The sequence below is a fragment of the Antechinus flavipes genome, chromosome 5, assembly GCF_016432865.1.
Source record: "Antechinus flavipes isolate AdamAnt ecotype Samford, QLD, Australia chromosome 5, AdamAnt_v2, whole genome shotgun sequence".
In the NCBI taxonomy this organism is placed as follows: Eukaryota; Metazoa; Chordata; class Mammalia; order Dasyuromorphia; family Dasyuridae; genus Antechinus; species Antechinus flavipes.
Window position 1 is genome coordinate 182781133 of NC_067402.1, and position 21495 is coordinate 182802627.

General features: G+C 31.9%; 1 protein-coding gene across 1 annotated transcript in view; it reads right to left on the bottom strand.

Moving 5' to 3' along the window:
• Positions 1-249: 249 nt before the first annotated feature.
• Positions 250-21495, bottom strand: part of MGST1 (microsomal glutathione S-transferase 1) — a 32767-nt gene continuing 11521 nt past the window's right edge. The window contains exons 2-4 of the mRNA XM_051962224.1: positions 21228-21379; positions 17377-17471; positions 250-848 (exon numbers count right to left, since the gene is read on the bottom strand). Coding sequence (XP_051818184.1) covers positions 602-848; positions 17377-17471; positions 21228-21353 — 468 coding nt within the window. The 5' untranslated portion in view covers positions 21354-21379 and the 3' untranslated portion in view covers positions 250-601. The remainder of the gene's footprint in view (positions 849-17376; positions 17472-21227; positions 21380-21495) is intronic.

The following is a 21495-nucleotide window of genomic DNA, read 5'->3' on the forward strand; positions in this document are numbered from 1 at the left end:
TCTTTAAAAAAAAATCTTGTATTTAAGATTTTTCCCTCATTTATTTTGCTTGTTGTTAAGTTTTATATAATCCTTATTGTGGTTTTTTGATACTTTTTTGGGGGAAGCCTCTTTAAATTATTTCTTTGTTTGATATATAAGTTCAATATTCTAGTTATGATATTCCTGGGAATTTTCATTTGGAGACTTTTAAATGTTATTGTACTTATTTTTACCATCATAGAATTAAAAAAAAAAAAAACAAGTTAATCCAGTGTTTTAGTTCTTTATTGTCATACATTAGTTTTAATATCTATGTAACTCAAATCAAAATCATTGTGTGTAAAAGTTTGAAAAGTTAAAAGTTGCATAATATGCAAGATTTTAAACTCATTACTCTAATAATAAAACAAAAGAGTAAAAAATGAAGGCCATTATGGAGAATCTCCAATAAAAATGCTAATTTGAAATCAAAGATTCCATTAATGGTGGCATAAAAACTAATTCTCTCCTCCACCATTTCCTTTAACCCCAAAGGAAAAATGATTCATTTAAGATCAAGGAGAAACAAATTTCTTAGCAAAAGGCTAACATGATAAAAAAAAAAAAATGATGTTGTCTGTTACAAGTATAATTTGTTCTTCAACAATCTGTATGCCATTGAAAAAGTAACTCCATATCCAATCATCCAACTCAATCCACGATTTGGCTGTGGAAGAGGTGTCAAATAAGCAATTGAGTGGAAGATTCTAGCTGCAACAAAGAGTCTGAAGTGCCATACAGCTGTGGAAAAGTCTGGATTACTCAGGGAATATAGTAGACCAATACAAAAGAATGGGATGATATTTTCAAGATCATTCAGGTGTGCTCTATGGAGAGAAAAAGAGAATAAAGAATTTAAAGACAACAATTGAGGGAAAGGGAAAGATAGCAAGTAGAAAATAAAACATCCTTCTAGATTCAAAACAGTCTTTATTGCTACTTATAGGATTTATACATTTCAAATAAGGTATATTTTATTATTTTCACATTTCACTGAATCCTTCTCAAACTGACTAGCTAGGTCTAAATTCAGCATTTGTAAGAGTTAAAGATGCCTTCTGGAGTTATCAAGCTAAAAAATTGGCAACTCTCTCCTTCTAACTCCATGTAGTATTTGAAGAATTAATATAGAATAATGAAAATGGAACAAACTAGATGCAGAAAATCTGGATTCAAATATTATCTCTGAAGATTATCATTCTGGTTACTTTGAATAGATAACTTAAGTTTTCAAGCTTCTTGAATCTCAATGTTCTTATGTTTGGAAGAAGGAATTTGGATTAAATCGTCCCTGGTGTCCTTTCTAGACATAAATCAAGAAATTTATATAAAAATAAAAAGGATAAAATCTTCTTATTAGCACATAGATTGTAGGTAGAAAGTGATAGAGTCCCAGTATTCCAAGTACGATTCATTTGAGGGTGGGGAAGCATTAATAAACCAAAGAGAATCCAGGTGAATATTAGGTAGTATTGAAGAGATTCAAACAATTCAATATTATTGGTAAGAGATGATTCAGGATGGGGATTTGTGTGATATGATTACTGTTTGTAAATATAAATTTTAGCATAGAATAGTGGAAAGATCATTTAATGTGAAGGAAGAAGACATGAATTAATCTTGGATTTATTTCTCGCTGCCTAAATAACCTTGGGTAAACAACTTAACCCCACTATATCCATTTCCTTAACTTAGGTAACTTGATAAAATTGTCCCAAAAATTTCCACTTGGAAATGTCTATGAGTCTATGAATATATTTGCTAAGTTATTTCATGAGAGAGATTACAATTATTCAAGTTGGCCTCAGAAGGCAGAAGCTTAGGACAGTCTACTTCTCTACCCCTCCACCAATAGGGGAATTTTCACATAAAGTTCAAAATCAAGAAATAGGATGGAAAATGAACAAACATCAAAAGAAGAATCTAATCTTAAAAATCTACTATGGTGAGAGGGAAAAAAAATCAATATACAAACTCATAATTCAATTAAATAAAAATAGTTACAAGAAAAGTCTCAAATTAAAAAAAATGAATTATCATACTCAACAACAATTTCTGGAAGAGCATTTTTTTTTCAAAATCACATAAAAATGGTAGAGAAAAAATTAAGTAAAGAAGTGAGAGTAAAGAAAGACAAGTATGAAAGACAACTAACACCTTGATAAAAGAGCATAAAAATCAATAAGGAGAGAGAATTTAAGAATTGTTGGACTATCTGAAAGCCATGATCAAAGAAACATCCTAGACATATTTCAAGAAAAATTGAGTGAAACTGCCCCAAATATTTTATAATATGAAGGTAAAAAAAAGTTGAAAGAGACCTGAAAGAAATTTCAACATGAACATTCCCAAGAATTTTTGAGCAAAAAAAAGAATTTCAAACACAAGCCAGGAAAATATCTAGGAAAAAAAAAAAACTGTTCAGATATCATGAAGCCATAGTCAAGATTATATATGGTTTTGCAATTACCATGTTAAAGGAATGGGGGGTTTAGAATATAATATTCTTGAAGGCAAAAGAGCTCAGAGTCTTATCCAGCAAAACTGAGTGTAATCTTCCAAGGGGAAAAATAGATATTAAACGAAATAAAGGGCTTTCAAGCAGTACTGATAAAAAGATCAGAACTGAACAGAAAATATGACTTTAGATACAAGATTCAAGAGAAACATAAAAAAGTAAAGATAAAAAGAAATATAGTAAGGAAGTCAATAAGGTTAAACTGATTATAGTTCTCTATGGGAAAATGATATATTAATGTCTAAGAAATTTATTATTATGGAAGTTAGAAGGATTATATATGGACAGAAACTGTGTGATTATATTGGGATAATATTTTTAAAAATCTGAATGGAGAAGAAAGAGAGATCCCCTGGAAGAAGGGAGAGGAAGGGAGAGGAAAAATAGGGAAGTTATATCCCATAAAAAAGATGAACTAGGAAGAGCTTTTATAATTTTTTTATTTTAATAATATTTTATTTTCCCAAATATATGCAAAGATGGTTTTCAATATTCACCTTTGCAAAATCTTGTGTTACAAATTTTTCTCCCTCTTCCCCTACCTACCCTTTCTCCAGCCCAGCAAGCAATCCAGTATAGGTTAAATGTATGCAATTCTTCTAAATGTATTTCCACATTTATCGTGTTGTGCAAGAAAAATCAGACCAAAAGGGGAAAAACATGAGAAAGAAAGAAATAAACATACAAACAAACAAGAAGGTGAAAATACTATGCTTTAATCCACATTCAATCTCCATAGTTCTCTTTCTGGATGTGATCGGTATTTTCCATCTCAAGTCATGCTCACTGCATGTAGTTCCAAATTGAAGAGCTTTTATAGTAGAGGGAGAAATTATGGTAAACTGGAGCAATGCTAGAACCTCATGAACATCTAAATTGGTTCAAAGAGGTTTGTGTGTGTATGCACACACTCATATATCTGTGTGTACATATATATGTATGTATGTATGATGAAAAAAGAGCACACACAAAAAAGAGCGGAACAGAAAATCTGACTTTAGATATAAGACTCAAGCGAAGCATAAAATGGTAAGGATAAAATGAGTCAGCTTCAGGGATTCAATAAAGTTAAACTATTTATTTCTCTCTGTCTCTGTCTCTCTTCACATATAAATATATGTGAATATATATATATATATATATATATATATATATATATATATATAGAGAGAGAGAGAGAGAGAGAGGTGTATATGTATATATATATATGTATATATATATTATGCACATATATATTTCATATACATGTGAATTCACACACACTCAATTGAGTATAAAAATCTATCTTACAATACATGGAAGTAAGATGGGAATGAGGTAAGGGAAAGAAAGGGATGATTAAAGGGAGAGCAGATTTTTTTTTAAAAGGCAGTGGTCAGAAGCAAAACAGACTTTAGGGGAAGAACAGGATAAAAAGGAGACTTAGAAGAATAAATATAAGAACTAAGGTAAGGCAACATACAGTTGATATCCAGAACTGTGCATGTGAACGGGATTAATATACTATAGAAGTTAGTAACAGAATGGATTGGAAACCAAAATCCAATAATATAATGTTTACAAGAAACATGCTTGAAATAGAGAAACGAATGCATAGTTAAAAGGAGTAGCATCTATTGAGATTTGGCTGACATCAAAAAGGCGGGCTAACAAAATGTCTCCCACAAAGCAAAAGCAGAAATTGACCCAATTAAAATGGAGGAGCCAGAAAACTACATTTTACTAAAAAAAAAAAAAAAAAAAAGCATCACAGAAAATCAATCAATGTCAACACTAAACAAATATTCACCAAGTGGAATAACATTCATATTCTTAAAGGAAAACTTAAATGAATCATAAAAGGAAACAGAGAATAAAACTATATTATAGAGAACCTCAACTCACCCCTCTCAGAACTAGATAAATCTAATCACAAAATAAATAAAGAAAAAAGTTAAGGAAATAACAGAATCTTAGAAAAGTTATCCATGATAGACCTCTGGAGAAAACTGAATAGAAATAGAAATGACTATACTTTTTTTCTACCTTCACAAAAACTGATCATTGATTAGAGCATGAAAACTTCAAAACCAAATACAAAAAAAGCAGAAATATTAAATGACCTTTTTCAGACCAAGTTACAATAAAATTACTTCCATAAAGTTCTGTGGAAATATAGATTTAAAATTAATTATAAACTACATAATCTAATTCTAAAGAATGAGTGCATCAAAGTACAAGTCATAGAAACAATCAATCCTTTAATTCAAGACAATAGCTATGTTGAGACAAGATAGAAAAGTTTGTGGGATGCACTCAAAACAGTATTTAGGGGAAATGTTAAGTTTCTGATATGTACCTTCAAAGAGAAAGTAGGAGAGAGAGAGAGAGAGAGAGAGAGAGAGAGAGAGAGAGAAAGAGAGAGAGAGAAACTTAAAAAAAACTAGAAAAAAACCCCACAAATTTAAAATCCCGAATTAAATCTCAAAATAAAAATTCTGAAAATCAAAGATGAAATTAACAAAATTGAAAGTATAAAATAATTAGCAAAAGTAGAAGCTGGTTTTATGAAAAAAAATTTTAAAACTATTTGCTAATTTCACTTTTAAAAGAAAACCAAAGCACCCATATTAATAATGAAGAGTGAATGCATTACTAAGATGAAATTAAAGAAATTACTAAGAATTATTTTGCCATATTATATGCTACAAAACAGACAGTCTAAGTATTTTGGATGAGCTAAATTTTTTTTTAATTCTTCTGAAAGAACAAAAAGTCAAGAATACCCATGGAATCAATGAACGAAGTGTGAATGAAGGCAGTCTAGCAATTCCCAGATTTCAACCTATATTACACAGTTCCAATTATCAAAACAATTTGGTATTGGCTAAAAAATATAATAGTAGAATGGTAGAAAAGATTTGATAGACAATACAGAGTAGTAAATAAGCATAATATTCCAGTATTTGATAAACTCAAAGAATCAAGGTTTTAACCATTTTTGTCACCATTTGACAAAAAAAAAAATTGCTGGGAAACCAGAAAACAGTTTGGCAGAAATAAGGCAAAAACCAACAAGGCAGAAACAACACTGCATACCAAAATGGATTTAAAAGGATAAATGATTTAGACATGAGTAAATTAAGGAAGCTTGGGAAATTGTATTTGTCAAGTCTATAGATAAGAAAAGAATTTATTTCTATTATATTAAAGAGTTATGAAGATTCATAGTAAGTGAAATAAAAAATTGAAATTATAAAAATTTTTCACACAAAAGAGCTAATGTAGTCAAAATCAGACAGAAAACCAGAAAGTACCAAAACAATTTTACAGCAAGTTTCTCTGTTAAAAGCAGTATTTCTTAAATATATGGGGAACTGAGTAAAATTTAGAGTACTATGAGTCATTTCCCAATTCATAAATGTTCAAAAGACATGAACAGGCAGTTTTCAGAAGAACTAAAAGCTATCAATAGTCAGATGGGAAAAATGTGCTAAATGACCAATGATTAGAGAAATGCAAAATAAAACAACTTTAAGCTGCCACCTCACACTTATCAGATTGGCTAATGCAGCAAAACAGGAAAATTACAATATTGGAGAGGATTTGAAAAATTGGGACACTGGTATACTGTTGGTAAAGTTGTGAACTAATATAACCATTATAGAAAACAATTTGGAATTATTCCCCAAATGCTATAAAACTGTGCATATTCTTTGACCCAGAAAAACTACTAGGTCTGTATCCCAAAGATAACAAAGAAAATTGAAAAGAATCTACTTGGGCAAGACTATTTATAACAGCTCTTTCTATGGTAGAGAAAAATTGGAAATCAAAGAGATGATCATCAATGGCAAAATGACTGACCAAGCTATTTCTTATGATTGTGATGGAACACTATAACTCAATAAAAAAAGATGAGCAGGATGGTCTTATAAGAATCTGGAAAGACTTATATGAACTTATGAAGAGTGAAGAGAGTAGACCCAGAAGAACATTGTACATAGTAATAGCAGTATTGTAAAGATGTGAAAGACTTAGCTACTCTGATTAAGACAATGACCTAAAACAATTCCACAAGATACATGATGAAAAAACTATACATCTCCAGAATGAGAATGGATAAATTCTGAAGGCAAATTAAGACATGCTTTTTAAACTTTAAAAAATTGCATCTTTTTACCTATTTTTCTTACACAACATGGATAATATGGGAATATAATTTGTGTGACTTAATGTGTACAATTAACATCAAATTGTTTTCTCCAGGGGACAGAAAGGGAGAGAATTTGAAATTCATTTTTTAATGAATGTTAAAATTTTTCATGTATTTGGGAAATATTTAATGAAATAAAAATATTTTTAAAAAGAAAAAGAGTTTAGATTTTTAGTAATTATGGAAAGCAAGGATTTTGCTTTTGAAAGAGTTTGTTACAGTAATGTTACATAATAATCAACGTGTTCTAAATTCTAGTGAAAAAAAGTACCAGGAAGAATCATTTTTATAATTTCAAGTCTTTAAGAGAGAATAAATTGTTTTTTGAAAGCATTGAAAATAATTGTCAAGGAGAAAGCAAAAGAAGTAGAGTTTAAAAAAGGAAAAATATCACCGTGATCAGAAATTTCAGCACTGGGGGGAAATGTAATAAAAGAAATTGTAAAAGAAAGAATGAATATTTCAGATATATTGTAAGTTTAGGACATTTCCTATAAAAGAGAAAACTAGATGATATTTGGAGGAAGTCATTTATTTTATTCCAAGAAATGCTAACATCAATCCATAAGTATTATAAAGTAAGAATTTGTACAATAATAGTCAGAAGAAGAAAAGAATGGTGATTATTGATTATTCCTTGCTGGGAAGTATAAAAAAGACAAACAACACAGAGTTATTGTATTCTTAGGTCATGTTTCTATAATATATGCTTGCTGAAGTAGAAACAAAAGGAACCTTGGGGTTGGGGGTGGGGGGCAGAGCATATCATCTTCCCTGAAAAACTTGCTTCTGATATAAGCTCTTATTTCTATCAATAATAGTATTATTTTAGTCTCTCAAAATCTCAGGCTTATGTTTGATTCTTTCTTTCCCTTCAACTCTTATGTCTAATCTGTTACCATATTCTATGAATTCATTTTTTATAATGTCCCTTGTAGACCTCTATTCCTTTCTATTCCTACTACTCTCACCATAACCCAGACATTTATTACCTATTTATTGTAACAAATTCCTATTTTCATGGATTTCTGCTAATCCTAATCTCAGAAATATCATTCATATTCCTCTAAGGTTGATCTCCATTTATCTATCTATCCATCTACTTTGGAAGGAAGACTAATATGCAGTAACTTCCTCCCACCTATTGCAATTTACAATCTTAATTGCCCAGGAAAATAAAAGATGAAGTACATATCCTTAGTCACACAATTAGTATGTATTATGTGAACTTAGGTATGCCTTTCTCCCAAACTGTCCAGTACTCTCCATATCACATTGTCTTTAGGTAATCTCTACAGTCTTCCTGGAAACAATCTTTCTTTTCTCATTCACCTCCACAAAGACCTCTGACAAAAAACCAATACATATTGGAGAAAGTTCATATTCTTCTCTTACTTTCTAGACATCCTTGCCCCATCTGACTTATGTCAGTTTTGTCTTTATTTCAGCCAATAGAACCTAATTATTATCCCATAAATGGTTATTATCATTATTGACTACAAGTCTTGGGTAATTCTATTTACCTAGAATACCATTTGTCTTTCCTTTTATTTGTCCAAAATATTTGAAAGACCAAGTCTTTCAAATTTTACTTTCATTTTTACTTTTTACTTTTCATTTTACTTTGAATGTCCAACTCAAGGATTGATTTTACACAATCTCAAAATTAGAAAAAAATTGAGAGGTAATTTGATGTTTTGCCTGGTAAATTTATTTTTAATACACATTACATTATGAATCATGCTGGGAGAGAAAAATCATAGCAAAAGGGAAAAACTGTAATGTCCGGGCTAGCTTTCTGGAGGTCCTTTAGATGGGCCTTGGTCTCAGCAGGATAGTCACCACAAGGATAGACAGGAATAGAATCTAAAGTCTTTATTGTCTCCTTCACAGTTTGTCTCTTTCACAGTTTGTGTCTGTCACAGTCTGACCCAGTCTTGATCTTAGTGGAGGAGGGCAGGAGGTAGGAGAGACCAGGAGGGTGGTCAAAGATGGAATGTCTCATTTCCAGTCCTCTCAGCCCTTAAATACTCTATTACAATTACGTCTTTACAGCACATTAAACATGTGTGAACTAGTGTGTGAACATCATCATTCTAGTACTAAGTATATGTAAACTAGAGAACCATCATCTCATCAATTCCATCAAGTTAACACCTTGTTATAAGTATCCTTGTTTCAAGTATACTTCTCCAGAGTTCTGGCCCTCTACAAAAAAGAGATTAATAAAACTGAAAAAAGAAATGAACATAACATGTGTTGATTTACATTCAGTTGTCTTAGTTCTTTTTCAGGATACAGATGGCATTTCTGTCCAAAGTCTATTGGGTTTGCTCTGTATATCTGAATCACTGAGAAGAACCAAGTCTTTGAATAGTTGAGCATTGCACATTCTTGCTGTTATTGTGTACAATAATATTCCTGGTTCTGCTTGTTTTGCTCAGCATCAGTTCATGTAAATATTGCCTGGCTTTTCTAAAATCAGCTTGTTCATCATTTTTATAGAACAATAATATTCCATTACCTTCATATACCACAATTTGTTCAGCCATTGTTGAACAACCTGCTGGGCATCTGCTAATTTTCCAATTCTTTTCTACCACAAAAAGAGCTGCTAATTTTTTTTTTTTTTTTTTTGCACATGTGGTTCCTTTTCCCTCCTTTAAGTTTTTCTTGGGATACAGATCCAGTACTGGCACTTCTGAGTCAAAGGGATTTACAGTTTTATAGCCCTTTGGGCATAGTTCCAAATTGCTTTCCAGAATGGTTAGATCATTTCACAATTCATTAGTGTTGCAGTTTTCCCACATTCCCTCCAACATTTATCATTATCTTTTCCTATCATCTTAGCCAATCTGAAAGGTTTGAGGTGGTACCTAAGAGTTATTTTAATTTGCATTTCTTTAATCAATAGTGCTTTGGAGCATTTTTTCATATAACTATAAATGACTTTAATTTCATCATCTGAAAATTGTTCATATCTTTTGACCATTTATCGATCGGGGATAAGTAATCTAATCTAACATTCTTAAATAGGAGCCCTCTCTTCAACAGAGGTACCAAACTGTGTCTTGAACCAGATTACAATGTAATTGGAAAACATTGAACAAAATAAAATACAATATAGATAATGTTAATTTCTGGTTTTCCAAGTAAATATGCAGCCTTTAGGAATCTGTTTCTATTTGAGTTTGATATCACTGCTCTACAATGTTTGAGCCTTCAACCTCCAAATGAAACATCTGGTGAATTGAAGCTTACTACATCATTGGACAGCCTATTTCTACTCGTTAAAAAAGTTTTTCTAAACATAAGTTTTAAATCTGACTACTTAAAACATCCACACATTGAATTCAAACACAGTCAGTGATACTTTTTCCTTGTAGAAATTTATGCAAGCCACAGTTTCCATGTGTAAAATTATATGGTTGGACTGAGATCCTTTCCAACTCTAGATCTATGATTCCATGTTCTTTAGTTTATTTCTGACATCTCTTGAACCATACTATTTCTTGATGATATTTAGTATCTTTTATTTATTCATATTTTCAGCTTTATTTACTGATTGGGGACTGAGAGCCAGATTGCCATTTTCCATTCCTTTGGAAGAGGGGAAAGTAAAGAAATCAGTCCCTGTTTTATTCAGATTTCAGTTCCCTAGGTTCCTATTGCTGGTTTCTAACTCTTGTAGTCTATGCTCAGACCATTGGGTTTCAAGACCTATGAATTGGCCAAGTTCAGTGTTGTCATTAGGACCTCCTGAAATATTTCATGTTGGAGTGCTGCCCTTTCTACAAAAACTCCTTGTCCAAATATTTTGGATTTCCTTACCCACCCACATCCCCAATCTCACTATCCCCCATCCTCCATCTAGGCTTCTGAAAGATAGTGTTTTGGAAGCCTGCAAACTGAATAATTGCTTACCTTGATTGTACTGGAATCTCTGACCTGACCATGTCTTTTGTTTCCTGATATTATGTTTTGGATTTCTATTATCTGGTTACCTTATCTTTGATGCCTAGGTCTTTGCTGGAATTTATATGACTTCTCTAGAACCTATCATACCACTATCTTAAGCAGAAATATTTACTACTGATTTTGAATTAAATCAGAAAACCGTAGACTCAAAGTTAGAAACAAATAAAAGGTCAGTGAGCACAACTCCAACCTGAAGTATAAATATGCTCTTCAATATCCTTGACAGGTGATCATTTAGAGTTCTTTTTAAGAACACATAAAATCAAAGAACACATTATTTATTAAAATCTTTTTTTTTTTAATCTGAAAACTTCACTCTTGTCTTGTCTGTCCTGTTCTCTGAGTCTCAGGAAAATAAATTTATTAAATCTTCTATCAAACAACTCTTCAGTTATTTGCATTGTTATTATATCTACCTTCATCTTTTCTTATGTAGATTAAATGTTCCAACTCATTTCAACTTTAGATTGTATGGTATTGTTTCTAGACTCCTCATTCTGGTTATCCTTTCTGATTATTCTTTCAGATTAGGTTGTCCTTTGTATGGTATTGTTTCTAGACTCCTCATTCTGATTAGCCTTTCTGATTATTCTTTCAGACTAGGTTACCCTTGTCTCACACCAATTCTGTTAATGTTCTTCCTGAAATGTTGTACACACCATAAACTCAAGACAATGTGTTTAAACTAGGGCAGGAAAGAATGGGACTTTTATCTCCTTCACTTTGAATACTCTATTTTTCTTAATTCACCTTCAAATCATGTTAAGTTTTATAAGTGATATGTGACATTTTTTGACCTACATTGAGCTTGAACTCCACCAAAACCATTTCTCTGATTGCTCCTACATCTCAATACTCCCCCTGATACTTCACTATGTAAAGTTTTACATTATTATTTAACTGTCTCCTATGTGTTTTTCCCTCTAACTAGGGTTTAAATCCAAGATAGTAGGGATTTTGCTTTATGTGTCTTATTATAGTCCCCTCAGTACTAACACAATCATTTGGACTTTGTTGGTATCTAATAAAATCTGTTGAATGAATAAATGGATTCTATAATTTGGTAGAATTAAATTTGAAATAGAGTACTATACAAATGCTTTCCAAAATAGTTTTCCGAAAAGAATGAGCTAATCAGGACTTTGTAATAATATAAGTTCAAATGCCTTGTCTGTTCTAATTTCCAGCTATTTCATGTTTGCATGTATATGTGTGTTGGGGAGACTGTGGAGGAGAAGTTATGAATATATATACATAACCCCTTTAAATCAGCTTTTAGTTACTTTGTGTTAATCTGTCTTCCTTAGAATTTCTACATTTCAGAAATCAAAAGACACAATTTGAAAAGAAAAATGGTGGAAGAAGGATTGGAGAGGATATATCTATTTCTCTGACAAATTTGTAAAAGACAAAACACAATATCTTGTCACTAACCCTTTCATGAGCTTTCTGGTTCCCTGAGGCCAAAATGGTAAACATGGAACAAATAGGTGGTATTCAAATGTTAAAAGGGAGGCTGGGAACAGCCCTTTAAGAATTTCATACTGCTAATGGGTTACTTTTCTTCTTGCTGTAGTAAATGCAGTTAGTTTATATGTCAAGTGCTATTGCTGGCACTCAATAAATACTCCTTGAGTGAATGAATAGTAGATGGATGTTTATTTAAAGAATGAAGAGGGAGAACATTTCAAGCTTTGGAGATCACCTAGTGGCCCACATAAGTATATCATTATTAACATCTGTTTCGAGATACTCATCACTAGCTGTGTCCACATGGTACAAAAGTTTCTTGTCTAAATCTAGTGTTAGACCCAGATCCTCTTTATTTCTACCATACAAATTTCTCACTATCAGAGGTCATTATGCATACTATCAGAAGGCTCTTTACTTGTTACCTAATTGACTAATATGGAAGCCAACTGCTTCAACTGTGTGCGTGTTGAATATCAACTGGAATCTTGTCTCTAACACATATTTGACTTTACATTCCCATGGGAGGAGAAGGACAATGGCGAAAATATTTATAATATTTCTAATGTAATTATTATAATATCATCAGTGTCAATTACTTCAGTTTGGAGAGAAAGAAAGTTGTAGATTCATTAGGCAGCTACACAAATCTTTAGGAGAATAACTTTCTCCTTATTTTGTGCATAAATTAATCTTTAGAGGAGAAAAGATGATTAAAAAGAGGGGCAGATATATTTTGGTCCTACAGATGTTCAATTGAATTTTAAAAAATATTTTGCATCTAAAATGCATAAAAATTTAAAATAGTAAAAGAAAAAAGATAGGATTGGACCTTCTGAATATAAAGCACATTTTTAAGGTCCATGAAAGGATAAAAAAGAGATGTATAGATACCAGGCAAGAGTAGAAATACCTGTTATTGATTAAGAAAGAAAAGATAGGTCATAATATAGGGATACATGACTAAGAGGTACAAATCCACATCATCATGGATTTATTGGTTGAAATGGTTCACCTTCTCTAGAGGTCTGCAGGCAAAAATACATAACATCTTGTCAGCTATGTAATAAAATGGATTCTTGTTCAGGTATAATGGGTTATACTAGAGGATTAGGGCTTATTAAAATCTGAGATTCTATGACTTAGGGGCTTTAGTGAATTATAACGAGTCAGCAATAGGATATGGCAACCAGAATAATTAATATAGTCCTAAGCAAAATTAATGGAAATATGATTTTGAAAGGGAGACAGTAGTTCTGCCTAAGTATACTACATGTAGTACTATCTACATTTCTGAGTGCCACAATTTAGAAGGAAACTGACGAGATATAACATATACACAGGGTTTAGATGTGGGGAAATTGTGTATTTACTATTTTTATGATATTTTATTAAATATTTTAATCTCAAATTTGGCCTATTTCTGACTAATAAAGGGAATCATATAGATGGGGGCTCACAAGTTAATCTTTTGAAAAATGTATATGCTATTTTTTATTTTAATTATTCCCTACAAAACTAAATGTGTTTTTATATTGATGCATATGAAACATCTTAATAGTTCAAATATTTAAATAAAACAACAGCTTTAAATTCTGAAGATATCTTAGCCACTTTTATAAATGGGTATACATTAGAAGAAATAAAACATGGAACAGGAGAAAGAGGAGGAAAAATAGATTTTGATATTCCTTAAATAATTGGAAGTAAGACACTTCCAGGAACCAAGAAGTAAATTGTTTTTAACTCTTTCATAAGTACATACTTCCAAACAACCATAAAATAATATACCATAACACATCCTAGAATAGCAGAACCAGCAAAAAGACAGGATGAAACATTCTTTGAGCCAAAGAAATTTGGAAGATTGTCAGGAAAAGTCTATCTCACTTTGATAAAAGGGGAATGCAGTTCAAGATAGGAATCAAAAAGGATCTCAAAAATTATAGAAAAGAAGTAGAATAAAAATTGGGAAAACAGATGAGAGTGATACAAGAGAATTATGAAAAGAGTCTATAACTTGGAAAAAGAAAACAACTTCTTGAAAAGTAGAATTGGCCAAATGGAAAAGAAGATACAAAAATCCATTGAAGAAAATAACTACTTAAAAATACAATTGACTAAATAAAAAGGAACAATATCTAATTGAGGAAAATAATTATTTAAAAGGTAGAAAAGAATAAATGGAAGCTATTGATTCTATTCAATCACACAAATTCAAAAGAATGAAAAAGTAGAAGAAAGTGTAAAATACTTAATGGGGAAAAATACTGACTTGGAAAATAAATCCATGAGAGACAATGTCAGAATAAGTGGACTATCTGAAATCCATATAAAAGGGGAACCTGGGATCTTTCAAGGAATTACAAAGGAAAACTGCACTGATATCCTAGAAATAAAAGGCAAAATAGACAATGAAAAATGTAAAAATCACCTCAGGAAAATGATTTGAAAATCAAAACTCCAAGGAACATTGCCAAATTTTAGAACTATCAGGTCAAGGCAAAAAGCAAGAAAGTGGCCAGAAAGAAACAATTTAAATATGAGGAAGTCACAATCAGGATTACTTAAGATTTAGCAACTGTAACATTAAAAGACTGGAGGTCATGGAACATGTTATTCCAGACGACAAAGGAATTAAAATCACCCAGCTAAATTAAGCATAATGTGTCAAGGTAGAAAAAAAACAATCATTCAATGAATTTCAAGCTTTATTAAGAAGACCAAAATTTAAAAAAAATTTGGTCTCCAATATGATCCAAAAGAAGCATAAACAGGTAAAAAGAGAAAACATAAGGGATTCAACAGAGCTAATCTGTTCTCATCCCTACACAGGAAGATAATACTAATAATTCTTTAAAATTGTACAATTAATAGTAGAGCTAGAAAAAATATATCTAGATAGAGAGTACAAGTATAAGCTGAATTTGAGGGAATAACATAAAAGTGATTAAGATATGAAAAAGAGGAGGATACTGGGTGTGGAAAAAAGGGAAAGGTGGAATGGGAGTAAATTATTTCACACAAAGAGGAACAAATGATTTATTACAGTGGAGAAGAAGATGGAATGGTGGATGATGGGTATCATTTGAATCTTATTAGCATCAGTATTAATTCAAAGAAGGAACAATATACTCAAGTTGAATGTACACATAATATACCATGTTAAAAAAAAGTAATCTATTTCATCTGACAAGGAAAATAGGAGGAGAGAACATTAAATAAAGGAGGGGATGGGAGGGTAGGTACTGACAGAAAATAGGGAAGATCAGGGGAAGTGATAAACAAAAACAAAATAGTGGTGAGGAGGGAAGGAGTGAAAAAAGAGAGAGAAGAAGCAGAAGGAAAATTAGGATGGATGGAAATATACAGTAACTATGAATTATGAACTTTCCCATAAAAAGGAAGCAGATAACAGCAGAGTAGATCAAAAACAAGAATGTTACAAAATGTTTATAAATAACACACTTGAAGCAGAGATACACACACTGATTAAATGCAAGAGATTGGAAACAAAGGAAAAGGGGCCAGCAGTACCAGGTTTCAACAGTAATCATCAAAATTATGTAGTACAAGAGGAGAAAGAAATAGAGTGGTGGATCAATGGAATAGTGTAAGTATGCAAGACATAGTAATTAATGACCATAGTAACAAAGTGCTTTATAAATCTGAAGACCTCAGCCTTTGGGATAAGATCACACTATTTGAAAGCTCTTAGGAAAACTGGAAAACAATAGGACCAACATCTTACAACATATACCAAAATAGGATCAAAATGGGTTCATGACTTATATATAAAAGGTGATACTACAAGCAAATTTGAAAAGCAAGGAATAGTCAACCTGTCAGATTCATGGGGAAGGGAAGAATTCATGACCAAATTACATTATAAAATGTAAAATAGATAATTTTGATTATATTGAAATAAAAAGTTTTTGTGCAAATAAAACCAATGCAACCAAGATTAAAAGTGAAACAGAAAGCTGAAAAATACTCTTTATAGCAAATATCTCTGATAAAGCCAGCCCTTCAAATATATAGACAACTGTTGGTTGCAGTTTATAAATTGGGAATAACAACTCTCTTCTCCATTTCTTCACATTTTTTAGCTTTTTTTTTTTACCTCCAAAAATGAAAAAAGATGCAATTTAAAGAAATTGACTGGGTTTTTCTGAATCTATTTTTCTTCTCATTGCTTATCATATTTTTCTTATGAAAACTAGTGCCTTCTAACCCTCAAGAAAGCACTTCTATAAATTTTGCTGAAATATATACTAAAGATAACTAATATAATATGAAGATTATGGAAAAATACAGAATGAACATGAGAAGTCTATAACATTACCAGCCAAGAATTCTATAAGAGAAATGGTATAATGTTATCAGAGAGATATTTGCCACTTGTAAGCCGTGGGGAAATCTATTAACTTCCCAGGATCTCACTTTCCTCATCCATAAAATTAGAAAATTTTACCATATGACCTCTGAAGTCCCTTCAAGCTCTATATCTACATCTACATTTATATTGTATCTACATTGTGGATTATAACTATATGGCGTAGTAGAATGTTGGATGTGGAGTCAGAAAGACTCAAATTCAGACTCATTGGACACTTACTACCTGTGTGATATGTCACAATTCTGTTAGTCTTAGTTCTTCATTTATAAAATGAGCTGGAGAAAAAATGGCAAATCACTACAATATCTTTGCCAAAAAAAAAAATCCCAAGTGGGATCACAAAGATTGACATGAATGAAACAATGAACAGTAACAATTACTGGATAAGATAAGATGATTATTTAGCAATAGTAAGTAATAGTAGTTGATAAAACATCTGTGTAGGTGATTACTATATAGTATTAGGAGAACCAAGACCTCAAATGTTTTGGGTGTGTTTCCCCATAAAAGCCCTATATAAAGTCAAAGACAAGAATGGCATAAAATAAAACAGCATTAATGTGTTTGAGGGGAGGAGGTCAACTCAATAGAGTGTACATAGCAATGGAATAACAGTTTCATCAAATGTATCAAAATATGGAGATTTTCAGGTTTCTAACACTATGATTCCTACTTTGAATTTATAACCTTAGAGGAGGTAATATAGAGATTCTAGGATATAAAGTCTTGTTGAGATTCACATTACTATTTCAGCCTTTTTACAACAATAACAGTTTTTAAGAAATATTAACTTACCTGCGTACACGTTCAACTCTATCATCTGTCCGAAGAAACTTCTTAGCATTCTCCCCTTTACCTGAGGCTAGGGCATCTTCTGGATTGGCATAAGCCTATTCCAAACACATACATAAACACATACAATGACAAACATGGAGAAATATTTAATGAAAATGTGAGTTTTATTCACTATGCAAAATAAACCACCTATCTCATGAGATGAAAAAGGTTGGTGCCACAAATATAACTATAATAAATAATTTAAAGAACAAACATAAGTAAATAAAAATATCTAAAAGAATGCAATAAATTAAGGAGAGAGTCAGTTTTAGAGAATTCACAGCTTACTTAGAATAATTTATTACATGCATTAGACAAAGCTTAAGATTGAGCAATTCAGTAAAAATTCAGCCACATTCCTATGTATCTCAAATGATATTTTATTGTCATTCAGTCATCTTAATCATGTTCAACTCTTCATGACCCTCTTTGAGGGTTTCTTGGCAAAGATAATTTGCCATTTCCTTCTCCAGTTCATTTTACAGATGAAGAAACTAAGGCAAAAAGGGTTAAGTCATTTGGCCAAGATCACACAGCTAGTAAGTACCTGAGGCTGAATTTGAACTCAGTGCTTCCTGACTCTAAGTCCAGGGCTCTAATCACTGCATCACAGAGCAATTATATATGTACTGGATGTATAGAGTTGCTGCATGAATAATTTCCCCTATTTTTTGAAATTGGAGAGCAAACAAAATTTTCAATACAAATTTATTAATTATTTTCTATGTGAAAGGCAGTGTGCTAGGCACTGGGAATCTCATGGAGTTGGAGAAAGGTAGACAAAAAGTCCCAATCCTCAAGGAATTTACATTCTGTTAAGGGATACAATATATACACTAATAAGGAAAAGAATGTGTGTGGGAGGGTAGTGAAGATGGAGACATCAAAGGACAGGAGGAAAATTTAATGAGAAAGAAAGGCTATGAAGAACTAATGGGATGAAAGAAGGTTTTATGAAGAAGATGAATTATAAACTGAATAAAGAGAATGAAAGAGAATGAGATGACTTGCCAATTTTAAGAACAGTTAGAACACTGTTGAGATGTAGAATTTAGAATAGGGAATAATGGGAAATAAGGCTAGAAAATTAGATTGGAGTCAGTTTGGAATTAGTCAATTAGATTAGAAGACCAATTTCTGCATTTATAAAATGTTTTGACTCAATTATAGTAAATTATTCCCTATGTATACTAATCATATCACTTGGCAAAATTTTATATATTTGTTTCCATGTTATCTTCCATTGTAAATGTCTTGAGGATAGAGAATGTCTTTTGCCCCTTTTGTATCCCTAATGCTTAGTACAATGCCAGTCACATAGTAGGCATTTAATATTTACTTCTATTTGTTTGTTTGAGATGGCTTCTGAAATCCCTTCTATGCTGAATCCTAGGTCTGTATTCCTATAAACCTAAGACCATGTTAGTTTTCTTAACTTCTTTGTTGGCCTAATGACTCATATTGAACTCATCTAAAAACAACTATGGTTGACCATCCTTCCTTAGAAAACAGCAGGTGCTTCTTTCTCCAAAAGGTCTGCTCCCTCTTCTTCAGTGAAAGCCTCAGAGTTGTGAGTGAGCTCCAACTTATTCAGCTGCTATTTTTCTTCTTTTTATTTTTTATCTCAATAGATATTGAAAAGTTTTTATTTTAATAGCTTTTATTTTTCCAAATACATGCAAAGATAGTTTTCAACATTTACTTTGTAAAACCTTGTGTTTCAAATTTTTCTTATTCCATTCCTCTCCTCCCCCTTTCCCATGAATAAGTTGGAACACAGTTACAGCTCTGAGGCTCTTACTGAAAAAGAGGGAGCATAGCTCTTGGAGGATGAAGCACCTGCTAGATTTCCAAGGAAGGATGATGTGTGTGTATCTATATCAACGCTTATTCCTATGTTATGTATACACACACACACATACACACACACACACACACACACACACACAGAGAAAGAGAGACATACATACAGACAGACATATCCTCTTTCTGGAAGCTCCCCTTATTTATAAAAGCATGGATTTAGTCCATGCACACACACAACATAATGTATAATAACACATTTTCTTGAGGGTAAAGACTATATTTCTAGCTTTGTTTGTTCAATGCCTTGCATAGTGTCTGGCACATAATAGGTCCTTAATAGAGGTCTATTGACTGAATGACCAATTTTCCTGAACAATTTTCTTCTCCTTGCTAGCTCTTTTTTTTATTGCAGCATACCTGGGAAGTCAGTAGTTAAAATAGTCAATTGATTTCTATTGTCTGACTATTTTCTTTCATCTCTTAGTTTCTCTTTTTCTCATTCTCTCATTCAATCTTTCTTCTCTTCATTCAAACATTGCCCTTTTTTCACTCCTTCCTAGCTACTTCAATTTAACTCTTTCTATACTATTCTCACATAGGTACATACACACACACACACACATATATATTATATATATATATGTACATACACACACACACATATATATATTATGTAATTATATATATATGTACATACACACACATATATATATATAATGTAATTATATATATGTACATACACACACACACATATATATAAACACACATGATACACATATATATGTGTGTGGATATATGATATGTGCATATACACCTATACTACTATATATAGAATCCAAGTTGGGGAATATAACAACTCAGAGTAAAGCCCTAGGATTATGGGATAAAAGGCAATTGTACCATGAGTGTAGAGGGCCTAGGAGAGAGGAAATAGAATGATAAAGAAGATAGTCCCTCAAACAAACTTTTCCTATTTCATCATTTTCCAAAAGACATCCTCAATAAAGGATCCTTTTTTATAACAGGAAATGGCATTTGTGTATATTGTTTATGCTATATAATAATTTTACTTCCATTAAAAAGAAGGCTGAACTAGAAGTCAAACAATTTGCTTGTTATAGAATGATCTGAACAGTATAAAGAAAAAAAAGCACTGTATTTGGTGTCATAGCCAAAAGGCACTTCAGAGGTCAGCCAATCATCACCCACTTACTAAGTCAAGGATTTAGGATTCATACTGTGATCCTCTGATTCAAATTTCAGCAGTGTCTTCACTGTAATATGGGTCAGAAGATCTGGAGTCAAATCCTAATGCTGACATTTAGTACTCTAATGAAGCTTTAGTGAGTCACTTGCAGCAAATAGGGTCAAGCATCAAAAATAGAGGAACCAGGAGAACAAAGCAGTCAGTATACTGCCTATGTGATTTGGAGCAATTACTCATAACCTTGATGGGTCTCACTCTCCCCATATGTACAATGAGAGGGTAGATTAGATGATCTCTAGCCTAGCCTTCAAATTCATTTTCATGCCAATGACACCAATAGCTGACTGAAAATGACTAACTTTTTCCCCCTCCTAATCCCTAATTTGCTAAACTCGGCTCTTGAATCATAGGATTCTTGCTTGTTAAATTGGATATTCTCAGAGCTGAGAGTTCTGTGCAGCATGACAAAAGGTGAAAGTTACAACGGAGGTGGTTGAGGGGGTGGGTGGAGGAAGCATTTCTAATAAAATTTACAAGTTTTGGGAACAGAGAACTAGTACTATAACTATATCAGATCCAGCTGTACAAAAATGACTGCCTCATAATTAGGGTGGGAATATATTCCATTTGTGACATTAAACAAAGCACTACTGGGCTAAGAAAAGTAACTGAAGATCATTATTTCAAGAAACTCAGCATTTGAAAGTAAAAAAAGGGAAAGAAATCACTTTTGATATCTTCATATTTTAATGTGCATTTCAGTTGGTTCTGCCACGTTACTTTTCTTATTTCTTACCTTTCTTGTTATTCTGAAGAATGATGTTATAATACTCATTAGCATCATTTTTGAAATGACAATGGTTGAATAGGAGATAAAAGCCAAGAAAGTCTGGTTGTCACTCAGCTGGGGAAATTCAGCCATTTTGTTACTTGAGCTTTACTGAAGTCCTAAAAAAAAAAGAACTTAGTTATTTTAAAAATGACAATAACCAAAATAGCATTCGTTAGACATTGAATCTCTTGAGGAGCAGCAGAAATAATGTAGCTTAAAAGAAAAACAAAAT